We start from the raw sequence: 27,175 nt of genomic DNA, 5'->3' as shown, positions 1-27,175 counted from the left end.
CCTGAATAAGCGAGCCATATGAGTTGCAGCTCTATTGCTTGTTGTTTTAAGGTTAAGTGTGTTTTGGATGGTGAAGCCAGTGCAGATCCTTTGTGTGGCAGACGTCACATGGACTGTTCCAAAAGCTTGCTTAGCAACATTAACCATGTCTGTGTAATTCACTCTCTCCAGATGATGCTCATTTCAAGCTCATTTACTTGTGCTAATAAAATGACCACTAATAATAGCTCAAGTATGGCCCTCAAAGCGGTTTTAGTTTCAGATGTAGTCTATTAAAACATGCTTTTTACTTCAAAATATTACTATATCCATTGCGAATAGTTTTCCCAAAAATTGTGTTTATGAGGAAGTCACATATCTTTCTAATGCTATAAATATAGGTAAGGGATAATGAAAAATCAGTCATTGTCGCAAATTAAATCCCAACAGCAAAGCCAATAAATAAAGGGACCTGAAACATTGATTTGATTTGAAGTTATTTTATCATGAGCAAAGAAAGAGAACAGAAGAGGCTCATGACTATAATAACCATGAAAATATGGTCTTGATTGTGTTCATGGTGTTGGTCTTGTCTTGAAATCGGGAGCATGTGGACTCGGCCTTGACTCTGCCTCAACCCTCTTCTGCTCTCGGTCTTCACTTAGACTTGAACAACCTGGACTCGGCTACAACACTGGAGTGATATGAGGACAGTTGTAGATAATTTTGAGTCAAAAAAGTCAATCACTTATGCTTTTTTTGAATCATCCATCAACAGTTTTGGGCTCGTTACTCAAAAAATGTAATTTATTACTCATTACTAGTTACTCCTTTCAAAAGTAATATTATTACTTATTACTTTCTGGCAACAGTAATTAGTTACACTACTAGTTATATTACTTTTCCTTCATGCCCCACAGAAGTTGTAATTGTGTATCTCCCCCATAAAATTCTTCTAAAATGTTACTAACAACATATTTCTGCCTCATCATTTGACCAAAATCCACATTGGATCACAGTCAGAAGTTATTACAAACACTCATGGTGATAGTGACTTTTAAGTAGAAGTGTTGTATTAATCTCATTAATTGTCATGTGTATCTTGAAGGTAATTGTAGCTATAATTTCTCTGTTACCCATATATGATTATATTTTATGATCTATTTTATCAAAAGAAATCACATAAATTTGTAAGAAAATGTTTTGTTTTCAAAAAAAATTTTTAATTATAGTAATATAATTTATATCAGGATCAGAGGGCTGTGGGTGGGCAAGCCATGTAATCCCAGAGTAATGTAATGCCACAACTTACATAATACCACAACTTACACAACGGTGTTCAGATCATGACAAAATTAAGGTAATCGTAGTATTTTCATTCACTGAATGTAAGCTTTTCCATATTCCAAGCTTGCCTCCTTGACAGCAACATAGTGTTTGCCCAGATCCGGCCCACATTTGGTCCACGTGTAATCCACATGTACCAGATGTGGGCCGGATCTGGGCCACACTGTGTTGCTGTCTGGGCTGCTGCACTGGTGACTTTATGTACGTTTACACAACAATGATATGGTTAAAACAAAAAAGTTTTTCGTTTGAGTACAAATGACACCATTGTCAAAACGATCCCCATTCATATGAATGACTAAAAACGCTGTATTCTGCTGGCAGGCCATTAGATGGTGATGAAACAATATAGTAATGCTCATGTGCATGACGTTATTGTTTTCAAGGATTCGCATTTTTGTTGTTTACACGGAGACTGTTTTCAAAAACTTGCACTTTGAAACCCGTTTTCAAAAGTTTGCGTTTTCAGGCCACCAAAACGCTGTTGTCGTGTAAATGAACGCATAAAAACGCATAAAAATTTTTCCATTTTTTGTTGAAAACGGTGTTGTATAAACGGCCCCTGAATCTAGGAGTTATTGGATAGTTGGATTTCAAATCAGTAGGGCTTGAGGCGTCAAAAGTAACTTGGGTAACGAGCTGTTTTATGGATGGTAACTGTAATATTATTACTGAAATCTTATTAGTAATTAGTTACACTGCTAGTTACTGCAAAAATTAATATTATTACTGCAACTAGTAACTAGTTACTGCCCAACACTGTCCATCACACACTGAATTCATAAAAACAGATTTTAATGATCTGACCAGTGTAATATACTTCATGTATCCAAGAGTTAATAATGAAAGTAGACTGGTTTCTCACAAAATCACACACAGATGATAACCAGGCATGAATATATAAATCTGGCCGAGAACATTGATATTGTGTGTAATTATAGTGTCCATATCCCTCTGACAGTTCTGATTACCTACCTTCTCTTTCTTGCTCGGTTACTCTACTTTTCCCCTTCATTTTTAGACATAAATGTCTATTTAGAGAAAGAAAATGAAAAATAAATAAATAAGACACTTTGACAACATTAAAAGTTGTATCCAACATTTTTGCGACTATAGTTACATCCTTACTGTGTATGTATGTGCATGTATGTGTTTTAGATCACTGTCAACCTGAACTCTTTCCATAGGCATTAGAAATCTTTGTGTGATGTCAGTACAGTACCTATAAACTGCATTTGAGTATTTTATATCCACTATTAACGTCACGTCACATTTAATATGAGGACACACGCACACACGCAGTCAAAGGGCATCATATCTCTTGGCTTGGGCTTGCCTTTAATCAAATTTAGCACATAATTGATTTTCCAGTGTGCTGACTCTTACAGTACCGCTCCTCTGTGTTCTCCACCTCTAAAGCCGGCAGTTGAATAATTTATGCTGAAAAGACGAGAAAGAGGTGCTCCTGGTCTCTCTGAGCAGGCTGGGGTCGCAAGAGGGTGGGACGTCTCTCTCTCTGAGCTCATTTATATCGCATGTGACCTCCTTCAGACATGCAAGTGCAACATGGCCACTAGATAACACAGATAAAGAGAATATAGTGTGTCCAGGGGAAAGGCAAGGTGCGAGTCTATAAGCTTCTGAGGTGGAGGTGGAAAGATTTAGTCCATTTATTAGTCTAACAGCTTTACTGCAGGCTTATTGGTGGCTTTTACTGTATTTTTTGTAATATTGTTTCAGATGTGTTCATAATAGAGTAAGGTTAATTAATTAATAGGTAAATTAATATTTTTATATACATTGGAATATAATGATGCTTTTAGAACTCAAACTGTAAAGAGCTTTACAGCTTAATTGGATATTGCAAACCTCATTCTTAAGGTCTATTTTATTACAAAAAGAATTTAATGCTCATATTTCTACAGTTATTTACATTTTAATTGTCAAATTGTGGTTACGTGTTCAAAATAATAGCTGTGTGGAGTTCAATTAGAGATTAATCAATTTCAATTAATTCTGTGAAAAAATTGATGTGAAACAAATGGCCCTTATTTAAGGACGAAGGCAACAAATGTTGTACTGTGCATTTCGGTCGTGCCAGACATGGTTCAGGAGAACAGTGTACTTTGATTAAAAAGTTGATTAGAGAGGGGAAAACATATAAAGAAACGCAGATAATGCTCAGCTAAAATGATATCAAATGCTTTAAAATGGCAACCAAAACCAGAAAGACGTGGAAGAAAACAGAAAACTACCATTCGAATGGATCGAAGAATAGCCAAAATGGCAAAGACTCAACCAATGATCAGCTCCAGGGAGATCAAAGAAAGTCTAAAGTTACCTGTGAGTACTGTAACAATTAGAAGACGCCTATGTGAAGCCAAGCTATCGGCAAGAAGCCCCCGCAAAGTCCAATTGTTGAAAAAAACGACACGTGCTGAAGAGGTTGCAGTTTGCCAAAGAACACATTGACTGGCCTAAAGAGAAATGGCGCAAAATTTTGTGGTCTGATGAAAGCAAGATTGTTCTTTTTGGGTCTAGGGGCCGCAGACAGTTTGTCAGACGACCCCCAAACACTGAATTCAATCCACAGTACACTGTGAAGACAGTGAAGCATGGTGGCACAAGCATCATGATATGGGGATGTTTCTCGTACTATGGCGTTGGGCCAATTTATCATATTTCAGGGATCATGGATCAGTTTGAGTACATCAAAATACTTAAAGAGGTCATGTTGCCTTATGCCGAAGAGGAAATGCCCTTAAAATGGGTGTTTCAACAAGACAACGACCCCAAACACACCAGTAAGCGAGCAGCATCTTGGTTCCAGACCAACAAGATTAACGTTACGGAGTGGCCAGCCCAATCCCTGGAACTTAATCCAATAGAAAACTTGTGGGGTGATATAAAAAATGCTGTTTCTGAGGCAAAACCAAGAAATGCAGAGGAACTGTGGTATGTAGTGCAATCGTCCTGGGCTGGAATACCTGTTCACAGGTGCCAGAAGTTGGTCGACTCCATGCAACACAGATGTGAAGCAGTTCTCAGAAACCATGGTTCTACAACTAAATATTAGTTCAGTGATTCACAAGAAAGCTAAATCTTCAAGCATTTTTCAGTTTATACAGTAAATTTTTGACTTTGTAAAGAAAAATGCAGATGCTGCTATTTTTTTTGAACAGCCTAATATTCCTTTTTCTTCACTTTCTGTAAAGTAATATCAAATTTGATCATTTTTTCTTCATGTTTTGATTTAGAATAGAATGTGCAGTGTTCCCAATGCATTTGTGTGTATTGAAATAATGGTTATTATAAGGATTTTGAGCTTTACTCACTTTTTTAAACACACTGCTATTATTTTGAACATAACTGTATATATAAAATTTGAGATTTGTGTATTTTCTAATATAGTGAAAGGAAGTTGTAAAACCAAGTAAAAACAGGCATGTTTATAAGGAAAGAAAAAGCAAAAAAAAAAACAAAAAAAAACAACAGGACTTTTGTTGTGTTGGAAAAATGTCCATATTAACACTTGGTAAAAGAAAAGTATAGATAAAATAATTACTTGTTTATATAGGGTGAAAAATACAATATATTGTGTGGTGTTTGTGTGAAGTGGGAGGTTTGCTCGCACACAGATTGTTTGTCGCACTGGAGTGTTTATTGAAATTGATTTTTTTTTTCTTATGGCTTGTCTTTCTCTTTTCTCTCTCTCGCTGTAGGTGACTGAGGAGGTGTGTGACTCTGAGCTCCTGTCTCTGCTATTGAATGCTGGGATGTTGATCAGTTGTGTGGACACAGCTCTGTATTCTTCACTGGTCTCTCACATGCTGGCTCAGGGGGATTGGGATGTGGAGAAGGCCGCTCGTGACCTCCACCAAGCCGGCCACAGTGCTCAGGCCGGGTCCTTGCTCCTGTCCTACCGAGGATCCCACCCAGGACAGCTGACCTTTAATACCGCCCTCGCTGTCATTAGAAAATGGCTTTGAGGAGTATGTGTGTCTGTCTGTATAAAAATGTTTTGGAGACAAATCAGTCAATAAAGGAAAGTAGTCAATCTCAGCTGAATAAAATCAAATATAAAAGAGACACTGGCACCAAATCCAGATCACAAATATCAGTTATAATTAGCCTATTCAGACATTGTTTGTTCAGGATTTCTTCCCGTTGGCAAAGGACTCAAATCACCTTCCCATTTCTCTCTCTCTCTCTCTCTCTCTCGCTGTCGGTTTCTCTCTCCTGAGTGAAGCTCAGTGACACGGGTGTAATTACATTACTTTGGCTGTTTGGTCACGCTAGCCTGCGCTAATAATCATTACAGGCCGGAGTTGGAATTGAAAACGCCGCATGTGTGCTGACAGAGTGTTTTGCACGTGTATGTGTGCGGCTTCACGGTTGATCGTTTCCACACAACTTTTTGCTCTTTTCTTTTGTAGGGTTATTAATTATTTTTGAAGAAAACAGATTAGGCCTTCAGGCACAGTCTCGCCATGTGATTTTTTTTTTTTTTTTTTTTTTTTTTTTAAACGCACGCACCGACGCAACTACAACCTGTGTTGGATAGCTGAACAGTAATGTGTCTTATCTGTGGATTTTAAGCAAATGTATCAGCAGTGCTCAATAAAAAAGCATTTTGCTTTATCTCACAAAACCTTGTTTTTTTATAACAAGTTTGGTGTACTGCACATTTTGGGCAATGAAGTATTAGGCCTAACAGAAAAAAAAATTCTTAAGATAAATGTGAATAGGTATTAGGTAATATGCAAGCACCCCGTCCATGGGTTTAATACAAATAATACAGCATCTGTTTTTAATATATTATTGTATTTGGCTGTAATATCTCGCCCTATACCCTGAGAGTATTATGTGCTACAATTGAAAAAAAATGATAAAATGCATTTTTTTTTTTTTTTTTTTAGAACACCACTATTATTATTATTGGTGGTGCTTGCTAAGGCAAGTAACTGATACTATTTCTTATGCGTATTTGAACAAACTCCTAACCTTAATAAAGTATTAAACTTTACCCGACTTGACCTGCACTGTTTGTCCAACAAACATGAATTGGTGCCCTTAAATAGTGCCAGTCATGTGAAGCAAGCATGATCAAGAACACCAAATAAAGATACAAAACATTATTTGTGTGTTGTTGTTTGCTAAATGCTTTCTGCTGATTTTGGTGTCTGCTAAGTGAATATATATAAGTGTAAATACTCTTCATCAGACCTAAATCTGTGCGGCTTGTTAAAAAAAGATTAACTGTTATTTTTACATGCTGAAACCCCCTTAAAAAAACTGCATAGCAACATCCTGGCGAACTCCATAGCCAAAGACTATATGTAAGCAATAAGGTATGAGAGGCTGTGCTGTATCGTGAATAAGCCACGGTGAAGCGAAGTGGAGTGCCTGCAACCCCTTCAGCCATGACTTATTCACGATACAGCACTAGCCTCGAGTACCTTATTGCCTTTATAAAACAGTTACTACACAATACAAATATTAAAGCCAAAAAATGTGTCAATGCAACTTTCATGAAGTAAAATCACTAAAAGCCTTCCTTCCGCCGGAAAAATAGTCCCTGACTGTGAACAGCAACAAAAGTTACAATATTACACCATTAGATGGTGGCAAAGACTCAGTAGCGAAGACTTTTATATTAAAAAGACTGAATTGTTGTGATCACGGAACAAGACGCAACTGACAAATGCTTTGACTAGTGCTGTCAGTCACGGGAAAACCCCTTAACTGTTAAATGGACAAGATATTGCAGCGGACATTTAAACAGATTTTTTATTATGAACATAAGACTGACCTGAAGGAAAATGCTAAATCTGAATAGCTCAATCAATCTCTTTCTCACAATACATAATACAGTAAGCTTCAATGAAAAATATCAATTGTAAACAGTTTAACTTGCGTTGCTAAGGGTGTTGTGTAGTGATACACAGAACTGTTGGCTGTAGCAGTCATGGGCGTGTTTTTATCGTGAATAAAACACAGCTATTGGCCAATCAGAATCAAGTACAGGAACTAACCTTTTTATAGATACTAAGATGGTTCACTTGTATTACTATGAATGGGAGAAACTGCAATAACACAATATGGTGGAATAAGTCCCGCCTTTTACATAAAAGAGCAAATCGGTAAAGTTATCCCATCACTGCAAATGCCGCTAGAAGCTTCGGTTCCCATAGAAATGCGATGTCTTGAAATGCGCACTTAGGAATGCACATGCACATTGGCTGGACAAACCTGAAATTTACTACTACTTTCTTTTATTTGTTTGAGCATTTATGTGGCAGTATTTTGTTGCTGATATGAAATATGTTATTTAAATGTGAGTTTGGCTTGCAGTTTTTGAGATTTCCACATTCAAGTATATAAGAGCTGTTCTTGCCCGAAATAGCTGTCTGAACAGGAGGCATTGCAAATATGGCTGCTTTCCTTGAAAGCACATTTGCTTTTACACAGGCCAGCACCACTCAAATTTTCTTCAGAAAGTACTGTCTAAATTGACATTGATTCAGTGTAGAAATCTAGTTCTACACAGAATCCAAACCCTCATAGGGCTGCTGCTGCTGTCCTGTCTGAGCTCAGCTTTATTTGCAGGCTGTAAATTGGAATCTCACCCCCCAAGAGAGTCTTTGTCAAGGGAGTAAGATACATAACGCATGTTATGATTAGCAAATATATTGCAGCATAAACACCCGCAAAGTCATTATCTCTCCTTATCATGACTCATAATTGTAACTGATGTTGTTTCTGCCACTGTTTGAGTTATAGCACAGATTAATTGCCTGTACCAAATGCATGAGACAGCATTGGCTGAATGTATTCAAAGGTTCAAATTAGCAAAGGGTATCTTTTAAACACAAAGAACATTGTCTACATTACCTGCAACTGTTTTATACAGCTTGCGTTCATTATGGTGTTTCTAAGACATCAAGGACATTGCGTTAATTGTAAATAGCTGTAAAACACGTTCAAATATTGCTCCACTACTACAGCAGAGCGCTTCCGAGAAACTGCCAAGACTGCAAAATACACACCTAAATCCTGTTTGAGGAGTTTAGTACAGTATTTGCAAACCTAATCCTAAAGAGTCCCCATTTCTCTGAACTTCTGAACTCTGCTCCACTGTGGATCCACACAGAATAAAACAGAGTTGCCCTGTGGACCTTATTACACATCAGCAAATAAAACCAGAGAAGGGGAACAGAAGCTGTGTGATTGTGTTTTCGCGAATAGGTTTTTACACCATAATTCTCCACAGTGTGAGAGTGTGCTCTGTTGGAGATAATAATTACACCATAGCTTACAGGTAGACGGCACCTCATCATTAGGTGGCTGTCAACGTTCTAGACGGCGAGAGGCAGCGTTCATTAATTTGGCACACTTACGCCGCGCATAATGATAATAACAGCCTATGAGACGATGAGGCTGACAGCCATGTTTTGCATAAATATGAGATTGCTTGTGACTTACAGTCCCAACAGAGCTGATTGAATAATGGGCTGCAATTGAAAGCATTAGCTCACTGGAAACAACCACTATTTGTTTGTGAACCTCATTAGGGTTAGCGAAGACAATTATAACCGCAACTGCCAGTTTTTTTACTTAGCCACATACTTCAGGAGGGGTTTTTCTTGCAGTTAAAGACTGCCTACCATCAGTTCTGAAGTGTGATGTATGTGTTGAAGCAATCCAAAAAGGTAAGCGGGTTTTAATCAGTTTAACTGACTGTCAGGTGTAATATGGCTCAATCGATATTAGAGTGCCTGTGGAAGTATTAGAAGATACAGAAGGAAGGATTACTAAGTTACACAAAATTAAACATCTATAGCATGCTGGCGATAACCACAGAAAACTATTTCGACTTCTCCCTCAATTGTTTGGAAGTCAATGGGGACCCATCAACTGTTTGGTTACCGACATTCTTCAAAATATCTTATTTTGTGTTCAGCAGAAGAAAGAAAGTTCATCAAACTTGAATCCGATGCTGAATCCACACGAAATTCCAGATTCATATTGAGATGACTGCATTCCACCTGCAGAATTTTGCCATCCAAAGATAACTCTCTGCCTACAACACAACAGCTTGAGGCTGTCTAAAGTGGAAATCATCAAAGCGTGCATTCCAAAGCAATCCTTTGTGTCAATACCATAAGAACCGTATATTCTTCTAGTTATTTACCTATAGTGGCTAATGCATCAGAAATTTTGCACATTCACATGAAATAGCTTACTTCGGTATTGAAAAATAAAGTAGATGCAATGCAACGAGTCATTGAACGTGCAGTAAACCGTAAAACTGTTTGACAGTGTGTTTATGATTACAATAATTAGGCTAAATAATATGATTACAAATAGGTACCAGTTTGCAATATCAACCAGCATAACAGGCTGTTTTTGTACAGATAAGTGAAGTGGCTGACACCAGAAGCCTTGCACATTTCAGTCAAAAATGCCAGTGGCTGCTCTTATGTAAAAGAAAAGAAAAAAAAGTCCAGTGCAGACAAGGTACAAGTGTGAAAGCACCCTTACTATGGAAGTCAGGTAAAATGTGCCAAAATAAACATTACAATACAATACAATTTTGAAAGTAAAGCCACAAGATTATACAGTATTGAATTCTATGGTTTTACGTATCAGGACATCATAAAAAAAATCATCTGGTCCTTGGCAGGTCTTAAAGGGTTGGTTCACCCAAAAATGAAAATCCTGTCATTAATTACTCACCCTCATGTTGTTCCACACCCGTAAGACCTTCATTCATCTTTGAAACACAAATTAAGATATATTTGATGAAATCCAAGAGCTCTCCGACTCCTCCATAGACAGCAATTTAACCACCACTTTCAAGGTCCAGAAAGGTACTAAAGACATTGTTAAAACAGTCGATGTGACTGCAGTGGTCTAACCTTAATTTTATGAAGCAACGAGAATACTTTTTGCGCGCAAAAATGAAACAAAAATCACGACTTTATTCAACAATATCCTCTATTCTGTGTCATTCTTCTTCGCTGTTTATATTCAGCGCTTCCAGGTTCCAGAACTTAATGCCTTAAGTTCCTTTATGGACCTTGAAAGTGGTGGTTAAATTGCTGTCTATGGAGGAGTCAGATACCTCTCGGATTTCATCAAAGATGAACGAAGGTCTTACGGGTGAGGGTGAGTAATTAATGACAGAATTTTCATTTTTGGGTGAACTAACCCTTTAAGTACAACCTCAGATGACAACACATGACATATTACAATGTGTCTAGGAACTAGGCCAAAATGGAGAAGCCATGTGTGACAAACTAACTACACCCTTACTGCTTCCATAGGAATTAAGAGGGTAAGTAGCAGTCAGGCGCTGCTAATCAGATGTCTTTGATTAATTGATCATCAGCAAGTGTGACCAACTCTATAAAAGCAGTCATCTGGAGCATTTAAGTGTGTGTTAACACAACGCCAGCGAGGAAAGACATCAGCAATGATCTTAGAGCAGCAATTGTTGCTGCCCATCAATCTGGGAAGACCATTTCCAAACAATTTGAAGTCCATCCTTCTACAGTGATGTAGATTATTCACAAGTGGGAAAACACTCAAGACAGTTGCCAATCTTCCCAGGAGTGGATGTCCCAGCAAATTCACCACAAGGTCAGACTGTGCACTGCTCAGTGAAACTGCAAAACACGCAAGAGCTGCATCTCAGACTCTACAGGTCTCAGTTAACATGTTAAATGTTAAAGTTCATGACTACAATTAGAAAAAGACTGAACAAGTATGGTATGTTTGGAAGGGTTGCCAGGAGAAATCTTCTTCTCTCTAAAAAGAACATGGCAGCACGGCGTACTGTAGGTTTCCAAAGTTGCATCTGAAACCATAAGACTTCTGGAACAATGTCCTTTGGACAGCCGAGACCAAAGTGGAGATGTCTGGCCATAATGCACAGCACACGTTTGGCAAAAGCCAAACACTGCATATCAGCACAAACACCTCATACCAACTCTCAAGGTGGTGGCGGGGTGATGATTTGGGCTTGTTTTGCAGTCATTGAGTCAATCATGACCTCCTCTGTATACCAAATTATTATAGAGTCAAATGTGAGGCCATCTGTCCGTCAGCTAAAGCTTGGCTGATACTGGGTCATGTAACAGGACAATGATCCCAAGCACACCAGCAAATCTACACCAGAATGGCTGAAAGAGAAAAGAATCAAGGTGTGGCGGGACATTAAGATAGCTGTGCATAAACAGATGCCCACAAACCTCAATGAACTGAAGCAACGTTGTAAAGATTAGTGGGCCAGAATTCCTCCACAACGATTTGAGAGACTGATAAAGTTATATAGAAAATAAATGATTACTTATTGCTGCTAAAAGTGGCTCTACAAGCAATTAAACACAGGGTGTACTTAGTTTGTCACACATGGCTTGTCCATTTTGGCTTTATTTTTGTTAAATTAATGACACAGTGTAATATGTCATGTGTTGTTGTTCATCTGAGGTTGTATTTACCTTATTTTAAGACCTGTTAAAGATTAGATGATTTTTTTATTATGTCCTGATATGTAAAACCATAAGATTCAAAAGGGTGTACTTTCTTTTTAACCTCACTGTTTTCCCTAACTAGTCTAGATAAACCTTGTCAATTAAGTAAATCCAGAATACCCTATAAACTCGTGTTATGGTGATGTAAAGCCGGTGTTGTGCAGAATTCTGTGACCCATTGAATTATATATGTGACCATATAGGCGTTAGGGTTAGGACTGAGATTAGGATTAGGTCAATACACCGCCTACTACGTTCACATAATTTGGTGGGTCACAGAGTTTGGTATAACACCTGTTAACCCAGTAACTTTTGGACATTAAGCACAATGATACCAGAAATGTGACAACTATTTATAAAGTACTGTTTACAATGAAAGGTAACACCTTAGTGTCCTTATTACACGTTACATGTAGTTACTGTAGTAATAACTATAAAGTAAGCATAATTACATGCAACTAACCTTAAACCTAATCCTAACCCTATAGTAAGTGTAAGTAATTATTATTACTCAGTACTTAAATGTATAGTTACACTTTGGACACCTGGACACCTTAAAATAAAGTGTAACCCATGGAAAGTCCACCCACAGTAACTGCACCTCTATCACGTAAATATTGTGAAAGACTGTGGGGTAAAAACTGACATTTTAATATAGAAGATGAACACTTTCACGTGTCTACTTTTAAAGCCTACAAAATCCATGCCATGTAGTCTTGTACATCGTACATGCATTTCTGAAACCATGATTTATGTTTGTTTTTACAAACTGAGGGATGAAATGATTGTCTGTGTTAATTGACAGCACGTCACAGATTCTGTAGATAGAGTTTAACTTTTTTTTGAACCAAGAACAATCCTTTAACTTCAGATGCGTTCTGCTTTTGATCTTAAAATGTGTCAGATTCTCTCTTTGATACTGGATTTTGGGGAACAGGCAACTTTTCAAGTATGTTCTTCCACATTTTATTATACCAGCTTGAAATGAGAATACAGGCTTAACCCGTGGAGTACTGCGCAGAGTGGGCTTTGACAGCAAGATTAGTTTATCTTTAGAATTGCCTCTATCTCCATTCCATCTACTGGATAATTATTTTACAATTGCTTTCTTAGTCAAATTATTCACTCAGAAGCCAGCGTCAGGATTCAGAGGGAACACAAAATGGTTTAATTGTCGTGTCAAAGGTGAGCCAGGAGAATAAATGGAGGTTTTCAGCTTGAGTCAGAGTCGTGCTGGGATGGGGAGAACTAGAGAGAAGCTAAGAATGCTACTAATAACGGGTCTGTTAAGGTTATAGTTTTCTCTCTGTGCACTTAACAAGGGAAACGAGTGAGAGGAAATAAACAGAAAGGGACAACATGGACTGGAAAAAAAAGAGTTATGAGTGAATAGCATTTGATAATTTAGACTATTGACGAAAATGCCTTTACAGTTAATCGATAATTTGTCAGGGCCTATTCATATTAGTCCATTTAACTCCATTTTAATGACTGAATTTTCCAAGTATTCACAGCCGTGATAATAGCCTATTCATGGTGAAATATTCTATTGATTAAATTTAATGTTAGCCTATGTGACATTGCTTTTACGTAAGTTTTTAAAACAATATTTAACATTAAGTAACTTATATTTTAGATACAAACACTTCTTTGTTTTTGTTTCTGCTAAAGAAAAGTTGCAAGCACAGTGGCATATCCATGTTGTTGACCGAATCATTTGAGCAAATGATTTAGTGACTCGTTTGTTGCTGAATGAATCAACATTTTTGAAAGAATCAGTGACTCAACAACTCATATAGACATTCCTTTGTCGCCACCATTGTCAATCATTGAATGAATCGATAAAAAAAATTATAAAAAAAACCTTTTGGTTTATCTATTTTTTTATGTCAGTAATATCATTGACATCATTAACACTGTGACTGAAGCAAGTAAATTCCTCGAAAAGCTGGTGAATACTATAAAATCTTGTTAGTTTATTTAGATGCCCTCGTGTTCTCTGTGGGGGTACGTCTTTTTCTGCAAGGGTGTGTGTTTAAATTCCTTCCTACACACATTTGCTGTCAGACTGTTGACCCCCTCCAGAGACAAAGAAAGAGAATGAAAGGATGAGAGACGGCGTTGCACTAGAGTACAGGGGAAGAGAGATGAGAGAGACCAAGATAAGGGTGAGAGAGTAAGAAAGGGCTCATGGGATGAGAGGGAAACCACTTGACAAGACATGAAACAGTGGAGATTAGAGAGGCTGAGAGAGAGCACAGCAGGTCTTCAGAAGCTAATACACAGATACACACATTTCACAGAAATTTACACAAGCACTACTCTGCGAGATACCTTAGATTGTACCTTTCAGTATAGTTTCTTTACAGAGATTATTCTCACAACACAGATTATTCTCTTTCAGCAGAGATTCTAATAAGTTATGTATGTAGCTGTATTGACGACACTGCAACCCTGGCATGAAAGTATGTTTCAAGAAACGCATCCTCGAGGCTTCAAGTGCTTACTCATTGTTTACCGTGATTGCAAATGTGGCATACAGCATATTCAAAGATTTATCAGTCAATATGATTCACAGGAATACCATGGACCGGCAGCTGGACTGTGATGGAAAATACTGAATTTATTTGAGTCGGGTGTAAAAATAAATTATCCTCTCTTCCAGTTTTGTTTGTGCTGTTGAGAGAGAGTGTCCATTCTGACTCTGCTGGAGATCGATGTCCCTTTTTATACATAAATTTGATTTAAAAAATGTCTTATTTTTATCTTGCTGGACTAGGTTCATGTCTTGATTGAACACACACTAACAATTCAAGTGAAAGGTGAAAAAAGTATGTGAACCCTTGAATTTAATGACTTTGGTAGCTCAAGCGTTTCTTGTAATTACGGATCAGACCTTCACAATGGTCAGGAGGAATTCTGCACTATTCTTCTGATCATTTCAGCATCGTTCTTGAGTTGTCTGCAGTGGATCACTTTCTTGAGGTCATGCTGAAGCATCTCAATCTGGTTGGGGTCAGGACAAATTTTCTTCTGTTAAAGTAATTCTGTTGATCCATCTATCTATCTATCTATCTATCTATCTGTCTGTCTGTCTGTCTGTCTGTCATCGTATCGTTCAGTCTATCTGTCTGTCTGTTGTTCTCTATCATTTTTATTCCACATAAACTGTAAAAAAACAACTTGAAAAAAGTGCAAATGACTAGTTTTATACATTTTTTTTATACATTTAAAAAATATATTTGTAGACGACAATTTTCTCTCAAGCTAATTGATGGTGGTGCTTACTTTTGGAGTTCAACGTCAACTTGCGTCAACTTTTTAATGCGAGAGAAAGAATCATAGGTAAATATAAATACAACTAGCTGGACAATTGAGTCACATACTGTGTTTGTCAGTTGCCAGAAATGACTGAATATTGTGTGGTCTATATAAACTTAGGAGACAAAATATTTTTTCCCTTTTAATATATAGCATAATATTTGTTTAGATACACTTAGAGAGACAAATTATATTTGAAAAGATACATGGCGCTTTGCATTACTTTGTAACTTGTTTATTGCATAATGTAGAGGACATTTTATGCGCAATTTATAATTTTGTGCCTGTTTTTGATTATCGCACAGATCTTCATATTAAGGTATATGGCATGTGTTGTTGATCACACAGTGATCAACAACAAAAGGTCATTTTATTAGACAGAATAACCACGCTGCCACACTTTTGTCAATCACTATCACACCCCCAACCCACCCCCGACCACACTCCACCACTCGGGGTCGGGACGCTCTCGGCCACCGCTGCACCCACTCACCACACCCTGGCAGCGGGTGCCAAGTAATAGTACCGGCTTCACGTGTCTCCCTGGGGATCATCAGCGGCGTTACACCCAATCCAATCCATGCAATATCTAAAAGCCCAAATAAATACAAATAAAAAGATGGGATTTTGCTGGACTTAGATGATAAACTATTTATCATAATATTTCCTAATAACCTTGTGAAAATCTTGTATTCATTGCTAATCTTGTGCTAGTTTTCCTGATAGTCGATATTGGCTAATTATGAAAAATGCCTACACCACTTCCTTTTGAACGTTCCTGAATGTTTAAATCGAGCTGTAGGCTATTTTTTTAAATCCTGTTACATGAAAAAAAAATTGTCTTTTGTTGCGATGTATTTTGCTGCTCAATTAAAGTGTGTTTGGAGGTCGTGCATATGACTTCTGTTGCATTGTTAGACATTAGCCAACCTGGCTCTCCATCTGTACTGTACTGAGAATTCTGATTAATTGCCCTTACAGTTGTAGATTGCTTTATGGAAAGTTCAGAGATAACGTTTATTAAAAATATAGTTTCAAAGCTGTGCAGCAGTAGCTATAATCTAAAAAATTATATTAATATTGAGTATACAAAAGGACTAAAATACACATTTGAGGCAGTGCAGAACATCTTTGTAGGAACGTTGTTTGTTTAGATGTGTCTGTATTTTGTGTACTGGGCTCACTTTTATTATTCATTACTGAATTTAAAAAAAAAAAAAAAAAAAACGTGGTATCACAGGACATTTTATTTCCTGTAAGAAATATTGAAAGGGATAGTTTACCCAAAAATGATTATTCATTATCATTTACTCACTCTCAGTCATTTGTCTTCCTTTCTTCTTAGAAGATATTTTCATAGACTGATATGTTCATATCCATACAATGCAACTAAATGGGGTTCAGAACTTTCATATAAAAATATAATCCATGTGACACCAGTAATTTAATCCATGTGTTCTGAAGCAAGACAATCAGATCGTCAAGATTTATAATGGAGTAATATTTAATCTGTTTCTTACCCAAAACCGATTGTATTGCTCTAGAAGACAGATAAACCACTGAAGCTGTATGCTTTTTTGTGTGTTCTGCAGAAGATAGGATGTCATATGAGTTTGAGACATGAGGAAATACATGATGAGAGAATTATAATTTTTGGGTGAACTATACCTTTAATAGAAATTCTAATTGTCATGATGATGGCTAATTTTATTGACTTCAAAAGACTGGACAAATCATTTTGAAAACATTTCTTGAATTGCTTTTTGGAATAAATGTTTAGTTAACATTGTCTTAATCACTGTTTTCAGTTTTTGACTTTGGCAATGTTATTGTAGTTTATGTAACAATATTTCTTGGTACTAATTTCCAATAGCATTTTTTTTTTTTTTTTTTTTTTTTGTTCACTCAACTTCAGACATTGAGTTCTACAGACAAAAAATGTTGAACTGGCTCAACTTAAAAAGAATACTCTCCAGAAAACTAACAAATGTTAACTCAACTAATCATTTTTTGTATCACAGCCAACTTTTTTTCAATTAGTATAACTGTTATATACAAAAGGTGAGTGAACCAGAAAAAGCTAGTGGAAATTAGTACTAAGATTTCTTTAGTTGTTGTTGTACAGGCTTAAAATTTTTTACAGTGTAGTGAAAAGCTGGGCTAAAATGTGCTTTAAGCTGCATAGGACAGAGATATATGGGGACTTATATATAATATATGGGTCTTATTCAGACCAGCGACCCAAAAGTGCCTATTATATCAGTAAGCCTGTGACCTGTTCTCAGCCCAGAACTGCATGTGTATTTCTACATGAGAGAGACTTTTTTTCCTTATAGTACTCTCCTAGCTGTCCAGGTACTTACAGCCACAGCTGAATCTCTGATCAGTTGCCATGGCTACACTATTTTTTTTCCCCCCGCAAGTACTGGTTTGAGAGATGTGAAGTGATTCCCAGTGCTGCCATTAGAGTGACCAGTTGGAGTTGTGGTATGCGTGAGCATGTGTGTATGCATTATGGTTTGTGTCTATGGCAGCCAAAGAAGGTGTCATCTTGTTACCTCGTTATTGCTGCTCGACCATCTCCCTGATGACCCAGAGACAGCGAGGAACACCGAGGTATCTAAATCCACTTGTCAGAATGTAAGGAACCGTCTGCTATCACAAGAGCTGCACCATGTCCTTTAATGGTACAAGATATAAATTCGACAAACACCATGTGAGTGATAAAAAGAAAGCACAGAGAAAGAGAAGATCTGTAAGAGAAATTGAGAAGAGATGTGCCATACACAGGATCTTGATTTAGCACCTGTCACAACTTCAAATGAGTTTTTCTCAAAAATTTGTTCCTGGAAAATTTACCACTAGAAATGTAACTAGGATGCCTGTGCTTTTAATTTTTCTATTATTGTTAATGTTATTATTATTTACAACCTGTTGTTGCGCGTGCTATTATTATTATAGCAGCATTCTACTAGCTCAAACAGTACAGCGTCGTGCTATAAACTTAAAGGTCAGTTGATCATAATCAGGACTGGTCGATAAATGCATGAACTGATAAAACGTATGCCTTAAATGCAATGTGTAAGGAGGGGAGTATACTGAACCCATGAAGTGCAGTTTATTTCAAATAAAAAGTGAACAAAAATACAAAATAAACAAACCTGACTTGAAAAATGGACTTGAACATAAACTAAACAAACTCACCAATAGAGGTTGAAGGGAAGAGACAATGGTAACATGTAGTAATGGGCGCTTTTGAAACACTGCTTCATGAAGCTTCGAACCCTTTACGAATATTTTATTTCGAAGCAGTGGTTCGGAGCGTGTTTCAACCTGCCAAAGTCATGTGATTTCAGTCAACGAGGATCCGTTACGTCATAACTGTTTCGAAACGTTTCGAAATTTCAATGGTTCACCACTGGGCGCGATCTCTGTGAACCAAGCGTGCCACACGAGTCCTGAAAAGTGAAGCCAAAGCGACTCGATCGCCCCCAGGTGGCTGGAAGCAGTATAGCTCATAAACTCCGCCCTCTCCATGAAATGATTTGGGACGTGAGACAAACTAAAAATCAAATTACACTTTAAAATATTTTTTTTTTTTTTCTAAAGACGGTTTCTGTCATTTTAGGCCGTTTTTATCACACTGGTGTTAGTTCAAGTGTTCGTTCTTTAAATAATTTTGGTCTTAGTTATTTGATGCTATAAAAATTCACTTCTCTGAGTGAAGTAGTCACTGAGGCGCCAACGGCAACTTTTTTCTGGATCTTCATGAGGAGATTGGAGCTTTAACTTTAATTTCTACATTTCTATAACTGTTTATTTCACACCGGCATAATGAGTTGTTCATCGCGGCTCCACTTCGCGCTCACTACTGCGCAGACTCGGGCTCCAAGTTCACTATGCGCAGACTCGAGACTCGATGTCAGCGCCATATTGACACACTGGCGGGCTTCAGTTACTACAATAGAAGAGAGTGAAGGAGTGTCGTCCATCTTTTTTTACAGTCTATGCTGTGAACCCATGAATCATGCGGATTCACCGAGATTGCCTCCCAGCAGCGAACCATTGAACAAGTGTCTGGTCTTTGATGAGTTTTATACATTTGTAGACGTTTTAATGAGGTATTTGTATAATTAAAATGAATAATAGTAGTTAATAGTCTCTGTTTAGCTGACCCATCCATAGAACAAGCAAAACAAACCCTTAAAAGAATAAATATTATAAAGACACTTAATATTTAAGTTAATGCATCTGATAGATTATACTTTCAATTAAACATTTGTCATGGGTTTGTAAAAGCTATTTTTATGCATGTTTGGCCTGAGCTTTTGTTCCATTTATTCTGTTTTGACCCGCAGGCGTCACTAGCGTGTAGTGTTTCAAACGCTTTCGAAACAGTGAATCATTTTGCAAAGCAATTGGTTCAATTGATTCGAAGCTTTGAAAAGCTTAGTTTCTCCCATCACTAGTAACATGAGGGCTAAATATACACAAGGACTAATGAGCTAACAAAAAACATCTGAACATAATGTAACAATGAACCAATCAAAACGTGACACATAAGAAAAGGAACCAATCAGAGCATGACACACTGAGCAAAAGGGGCACATGACAGGATCACATGAGGAGCAAGGGAATTGCATGACAAACATGAACCATGACTATGAAAACTTCAAAATAAAAGACATAAAAATAAAAATGTGAACCAAATCCTAAAACCAAATGTGACACAATGCAAATCACTGTGTATAAAAGTGTCTGCCAACTGCAAAAGTGTATTTATATAATACGTAAAAATGTATTTTTATAATAAAAGTACAAAAACATAATCTTGGCTGAAAGCCATAAATATATAATATATATTTAGGCAATTTAGAGTGATTTCTGCTGGAGTTTTGGTTTCTGTCTGTAAGCAAAGTTTTGAAATGAGACATGAGAGTGGAAGGGTAATTAAAGTAGCTGTGAGAGAGAGAGGCAGAGACATGAAAGAGTGTGATGGGGATCTCTGAATGTGTAAGTAAGTGACCCTGGGGTGAGCTCGTTTAGTTACAGCACTTTCTGCCGTACCGTCACTCCCAGAGATTTGTGGGTAGATGAATGTAGCATCAGAATTGTAAAAGGTGATAGACTGGAAGGAATGAGATTCACTTGTTTATAGCATCACAACTGAGCACATTTACATTTTGCATTTATATTTATTAATTTTCCCGGATGCTTTTATCCAAGGAACAATACAAACACAGACGATTAATCAAAAGTTTAATCGAAAGCGAAAGTGTAATCACGTCTTCTGTCATCGTCTGATGTGGCTGTACTAATGAAACCACTACAGCACATTATCAAGTGTGCTGAAAAAGTAATTGGCTGCAAGCTTCTATCCTTGCTGAGATCTTCTCATCTAAGGCGGTGAACCAGGATACAAAGACTATTGAATATCCCTCCCACCCTGGACATGACTCAATATTGCTCTTCTATCCTAAACTCTTATATTGTATTGTAATGTATATTGCTATGGCGTCTATGTTTAAGAGTGTGAAACAGATACAGTATTAGTGAATAAAATAGAGTGTGATTCTGATAAAGAGTTATGTACAGTTTAACAGTGGCGAGAAATGCATTATGTATCATTCTTAACAGTGATTAGAGCTGAAAGTTTTCTTTTGTATTTGCGTGAATATGATACTGGCACCATTAAATGAGTTGAGAAAGAAAGAACAAGAACAGAAGAGTTTTCTAAGAGAAATCAGGCAAGAACTGAAGTAATTACTGTATTAAGTGTGCATGTGTGTGTATGAGACACACTGAGAAAGAGTGTTTGTGTATTTCTGTTCAGATTTTAGATGTGGTAGAATATTTGTAGAATAATTGCTGTATTCGAGGTTTGTGGATTGGTGAGAGTCTGAGAGTGTTTGTGTTCTTACACTAATTAACTGCTAAAATCATGACTCCTAAAACAGTCAGAGGCCGATTTCACACTCCAGTCAACCATCTCTCTCTCTCTCTCTCTCTCAGTCTCAGATCTGAACTGTGTGAACTCCTGTATGTCGCTATCCTGAGGCTCTGCACCTGTCCGTTTAAATCAAAACACCTCTTCAAAAACAAGCCAGGTGTTTTAGATGCATAACCATGCATTTTTAGCCTTGTGCCTACAGTCGTACTCATATTTAGTACTACAGCACACTTGCTTGTGTGATGTTGCTTAATTATCTAAGTATATTTCTAGACTGCCTTTACTACAATTACATTTTTTCAACCTCAACTGCACGCTGTTGCCTCAAGAAAACAAACCTATTTTCTTTGCTTTTCAAACACAGAATGGCAATACAATTAATTATGAAGATTTTTTTATTTATTTATTTTTTTGTAAACTGCCATCAGAAAAGCATTTGGTAACACTTTATTTTGATGGTCCCCTTTAGAAATTTTGTTGACTAGCCTTTAAGTAACGTTGCACCTATACATGTCAACCAACTCTCATTAGAGTATTAGTAGATTGTCTGCTTAATATCTGCAAACACTTTATTTTGATGCCTCCCAACAGACATTGTACAAACTATAAGAAATTTTGCATGTCAACTTATTCTACTAACCCTAATCCTACCCCTAACAGTCAAAATGCGAACAAAATGCGAACAAAATGCTGAGTTTTGCTGTTCAATTTCTTCCCCACCTTAAAATAACATTAAATCCGAGCATGTATTTCTAACAGGCACAATGTCGTAAATACATGACATCCGATCAAAATACCACATCTTTTGCGGTCAAAACTGACTGCATCCCACAGTGTGCATATGGGTATAGGTTACGTGCAGTGTCGTATTGTACGAGCAAGAATGCAAATCCAAATATCCACACGACTACAAATGCGACATTGATTTTATACAACAGTTCAACAAACAATAGAGTAATATTAAGTGATGTTCTTCACAGTATTGTCAGTATTTGCTCATTTTGCAATGGAATAATTAATAGTTCCAAGGGAAGCCACAGCAGAACTACAACACACAGCGGTGTTTCATGAACGAATCTGCTGCTTTGAACTAATCGGTCGTAAAAAGTCATTGATTCAATGATTCATTTATAAATACAGCCACTTGCTTCGTTACTGAATGAATGAATGACTCGAAGACTCACACATTAAGACAGTGACTTACCGCCACCTACTGGCGGTTTCAGTATTTAAGAATCACTTTTCACTTCTTTATCATCATTGGACATTTTTTTTATTTAAAACGTTATTAATATTGTAAAGGTATTTATAAAGATAAAAAAAATGCACTGGAAAGTCAATTTAGGGAGCAAATATTGTCCATTAATGGAAAAGGTGCAGTCTAAGTGGAAGAGAGGGGGTACACAGAAGGATGGTAAATGCCTCAGGGGGTACTCCACTCTAAAAAGTTTAGGAACCACTGCTCTAATGAGAGTTAATTGACATGTAGGTGCAATGTTACTTACAGTATACTCAACAGAATGTATAAAGGGGACCATCAAAATAAAGTTTAACAAAGCATTTTTCAAAAATATGATGGAGCCACCACAGATGTATTTGTATTATCCATTATTAAATGTCTACCTTTTTAGCATTTACTTAACATTCAATTAAAATGTAATTGTTTTTATTTATATATTTTTGTTTTATCAGTTGCTAAATATCTACCTTTTTTGTATGTATTTGAGATTTAATTAAAATTTAAACAATCTCGACCTAGGGGCCAATTCTATTAGTATCTGTCATGTAGCATTCAGTTTTTTAGTATTCTGACAGCAAAGACTTTAATTAACTTCTTTTTTCGGCACATTTTATTTCCTCCAGGTGATATACAGTACCTGTATCTTTTTTGGAGTTCCATTTTATGCAAGTCAAGAAAATTTAATTTTTTTTTAACATTGTGTCCATAATGAGTGCAATTAAAGTTTAAACAAACTTGTATGACATTATACTATACAGCTGACCCTAATGTGGTGTTTTCTTTTCTTATCATCACTATGAGCTTTCAAATCCAAGTCAAACCCCAGATATGGCACTCCCCTCTTGTATTGAAAGCTTTCATAAACCAACACAAATTAGAGCGTTCAATCACCATTCATGCGTTTTTATTGTCATTCAGAAGTTATTTGGAGATTTGCGCTGACTTAGAGTGGCCTCACAAATTGAATTAATTAAATTCTTATCAGGCAGAGAGCAGCCACTTCTCACTTGATGAGGTAAAAGCACTTGGCTTCTAACAGATACGCACTGGCGAACACTTTATGTGTGTTTGTTTGCGAGAAACGTTCTTCTTTTTTTTTTTTTTTGCATGTTTGCTTTCATTAATGTTACGTGAGACAATATTTACCTCAGAATTAGGCAGGCCTTGGTTGCAGGGATTTCGCGGGTATGGAAACTGACAGACTAATATAAAAGCTATTTCTAACTTCCGATCCAGATTTAATGCAGAGTGCCTGTGTTCTGGGTCAAACTGGCTTTTTAATAAATTGCACCAGGAAAAATCTCTGAGCAGATAATTATCCACATCTGAAATGTAAAGCAGCCCCTGAATTGAGTTGAATAAGGCCTCAAATGCTCTTCAAATCCAGGAAACATGCAAATCGAGCACTACAGTGCTGTACAAACATTATCTTGCCTTACTTTCTGAGGGCACGTAAACATTGGAGCTGTGTGATTCTCTGCTGTCGCAAAAAGCCATTGTTTGGGCTGGTGATGCTGGCTGTGAGTTGACCTTCTGGTAAAGACCTGTTGAGGATTGTATAAATCATGCCTGGAAGCATCTAATCAAAGCATGCATTAGACACACAATGGCGGAAAGGTACCAAGAGACCTGTGACATTTCTGTCTAATTACACATTAAGTAATTGTTGAGCAATGATGAGCAAAACACTGCCATTATATAACCGTTAAGTCCAGGGAAAAGAATGGTGACAAAGTCATAAAATTTTCCAGCTATATTGTTTTGGCGTTGTGCCTTTTAGCATGCATGGACCCGGTGCCTCATTCAGTAACGTGGCGCTAATTAGATGTGGCGATTCAGTTTAGCTAATGCAATTGCATGTTTACTTTTAATTAGTGACTCCAGTCGAGTAATTGTCAAAAAAGAAGCATCCAGCTGTCCTTGTATGCCTTGGAGTACGCTTATACCTTGGACTCTCGAACTACTGCCAGAGATCTGCCACTGAAAGCACTTACTGAGCTAATGAAGTGAAATTAGCCCAGGGGTTAAACTGGATTCTGGTGACTCTGACTCCACCCCTAGTGTAAAGTAGCTGCTTCGGCAAGCTGCTCGCTCGCTCGTACAACATGGCAAAACAGTCCCTACAAACCTCCTCGAACAAGTGCTGTGAGAGACTTAATCTCGGTAGCTTAACATTCAGTCACATCCTGGCAAGAAACTGCTCAGATGTCCACACCAGTGGGAAGAGACAAGCAGGGGTTTTAATCCTTGCCAATGGATTGGCCTCGGGGGAGAAGGAGAAAGACGAAGATTTGAGGCTTGGATTGTTTCCCTTTTCAAGAGCCCAATTGAATCCTTGCTTCAAGTGGAAAATTGAACCCTTGCCCAGTATCAGTATATAGCCTAGTTCACACACTTCACACTTGGCTTCTCTCCAGGTGTGTGTGTGTGTTTGTGTGTGGTGGGGAACTTGATAAATAGTATTAACCTCAGTAATATGATTTAACTATAATACTCAACAGATATTCCACCTTAAAATCATGTGACTTTATCGCCAACGACGACACTCAAATCTGTGGACCAAGAGAGGCAACTGATTAAATTATAGAGCCCGTCGGTAGATGGTTTGCGTGTTTTGTGTGTGTGATCGCCGTTCCCAGATAAATAAGAACTATGGAGACCTTCAACAGCATAGATCTTCTTTCTTTAGTCAGCCAAGAAACTGAAGCGAAGTATAATGGGCTAGACTTTTTGCCCCAGTAAAGTTCTGCTGTGCCCTAGTAACATTTTACTGATAAATCATCATGTGATGAGCAGTGCTCGAAGTGCACTTCTATATTATAATCTGTAACGTACCCTCACTTTTTTCTTGCGTACCGGCACTTCTCACATGTTGCCGGTACTATGACTGCCCACACTGCCCCATTTGCATTGTTAAACATTTTTGCAAGTTAAACATTTAAGCATATTTGCAAGTTAAAGCTGCAGTCCGTAAGTTTTGCCTCTTTGTCGCCATCTCTGTTTGAAACCTGCAATTGCAGTTATTTGCGGAATTATTATCGTTATGTGCGTTATGCATTGGCACGACTCTGTGCGGATGAATCTAATGTTTGGTGTCAGTCAACACATTGGTGTGGAGCCCCAGCCTCTTTGATCGCGAAAGTGAAAGTGCCCTTTGCGGTAGCATCATGGTGCTCCAGCGTTCCCATTTCTCTCCCCCGGAACGCAATTTTGGCCGAGGGAAAAACCCACAACACCCCACCCCCCGCACGATTGCGCCCCTGCCCTCGCCGAGGTCTGTGCACGCCATTATCAAGGTCTTCAGGATTACTAAAGTTACAGGCAGGTGAGTGTTTTTTTCAGGGTTGGAGCTAAACTCTACAGGACAATGGCCCTCCAGGATCAACATTCCCCACCCCTGGGTTAGAGAGTTGGACTTGTATTGGCAGTATCGGTATCGGCCCGGTGGTCACCGTGATTTTGCCAAGTAAGACATGTTCCTGGATCAACATATTTTGTTGATCCTGGAACAACATTCCTGTCTGAAAATCCTTAACCCTAATCCTACCCCTAAACCTAATCCTACCCATAACTTATCCCTAAAATCAGAGGGGAAAGATAGGTGAATAACATTGATGTAGAAGCACCTAACCCTGGTTGTAAGCCTAAACTTGACATAAACAGTAAACTAGTCCCTCAAATATGATTGGTTGATTGGAATGTTGTTCCAGGATCAACAAAGATGTTGATCCAGGAACATGTCGTACTTGGTTAGTACTTGGTCATACTAGCTTCACATACCCACAACTGATTTGCCCTTGTAACCCCAATCGCTCCCCAGGCGCCGCAGCAAAACTTGCTGCCCACTGCTCTGGGTGTGTGTGTTCATTACTTACTGCTGTGTGTGTGCGCTTGGATGGGTAAAATGCAGAGCACGGATTCTGAGTATGGGACATCATATTTGGCTTCACATCACTTTCACTTTTTCACTTAAAAGCATCAATATGTTTAAAACTACAGTTTTGCATCATATGCCATTGTTTTAAAATGTTACCTTTATTTCATAGGACACTGTGGTACATGATTGCAAAAGGACCTCAAGGCGGGACTCGAATTTGTGTGCCGAAGTTACATCGTAGCTGTATAGTTTCCAAAATGTTGCAATTTTATTTAATTTTTATTTTAATTTTTATTTTAGTACACTTTTTTACTTGACGGGAATACTGCCCCAGCACTGATGAAAGGCTAGAAGCACCCCTAGTGGAGTAGATCACAGCCGTGGAGAATCATATGCCTCATTAAACACACACAAGACATAAATGTACATGCACTCAACCCTCATCAGGCCATTCATGACAAAATTAGTTCAAATATTGTTTGTAAGAACCTGTCCTTGTTCCTTTTTTAACTGATGAATGCTCCCACATTCTCTCTCATGGTATTTCCTCTCTCTCACTTTTTCTTAGCCTGTCTCTCAGTGAGGGTAGAGGTCAAACTAATTAAAGTTTTTTTATTAATTAAAGTTTTATTATTAATTAATTGGTTCTGAAATGTGCATGCGCCCCCTTGCTATGCTCAGGCAGCTGTTAAATTTGCCAATGTAATGCGTTTTCTCAGTATAGATTAGACTGGTGAATTGTTTAACTTCATATTCTGGAAATTGTGGCTTTTAATGTTTACAAATATGTTCTTTCCCTCAAATCTCCCTCTCTAGATGTGTTACTGAGCAGTCTTTGCATCATTTCCCCAGCCAAATTGACTCGCCGGGGCAAAATAGTGCAGAATGTTGTTTGATGCTGGGAGCAGTCAGAGTCGTGCCGA

At 37.7% G+C, this 27,175-nt stretch overlaps 1 protein-coding gene across 2 annotated transcripts in view; it reads left to right on the top strand.

The window, feature by feature from the left end:
* The window catches only part of nbas (NBAS subunit of NRZ tethering complex), a 175,149-nt gene extending 168,685 nt beyond the window's left edge, over window positions 1–6,464 (top strand). For both annotated transcript variants that reach the window (XM_051874425.1, XM_051874424.1), the window contains exon 52: window positions 5,049–6,464. In XM_051874425.1, the coding sequence (XP_051730385.1) occupies window positions 5,049–5,315 (267 nt within the window). In that variant the 3' untranslated portion in view covers window positions 5,316–6,464. The remainder of the gene's footprint in view (window positions 1–5,048) is intronic.
* The last annotated feature ends 20,711 nt before the right edge of the window (window positions 6,465–27,175 follow it).

Source organism: Ctenopharyngodon idella, chromosome 20, assembly GCF_019924925.1.
Source record: "Ctenopharyngodon idella isolate HZGC_01 chromosome 20, HZGC01, whole genome shotgun sequence".
Taxonomy (NCBI): domain Eukaryota; kingdom Metazoa; phylum Chordata; class Actinopteri; order Cypriniformes; family Xenocyprididae; genus Ctenopharyngodon; species Ctenopharyngodon idella.
The sequence above is the reverse complement of the archived record's forward strand: the minus strand, read 5'-3'. Positions and strand labels throughout refer to the sequence as shown.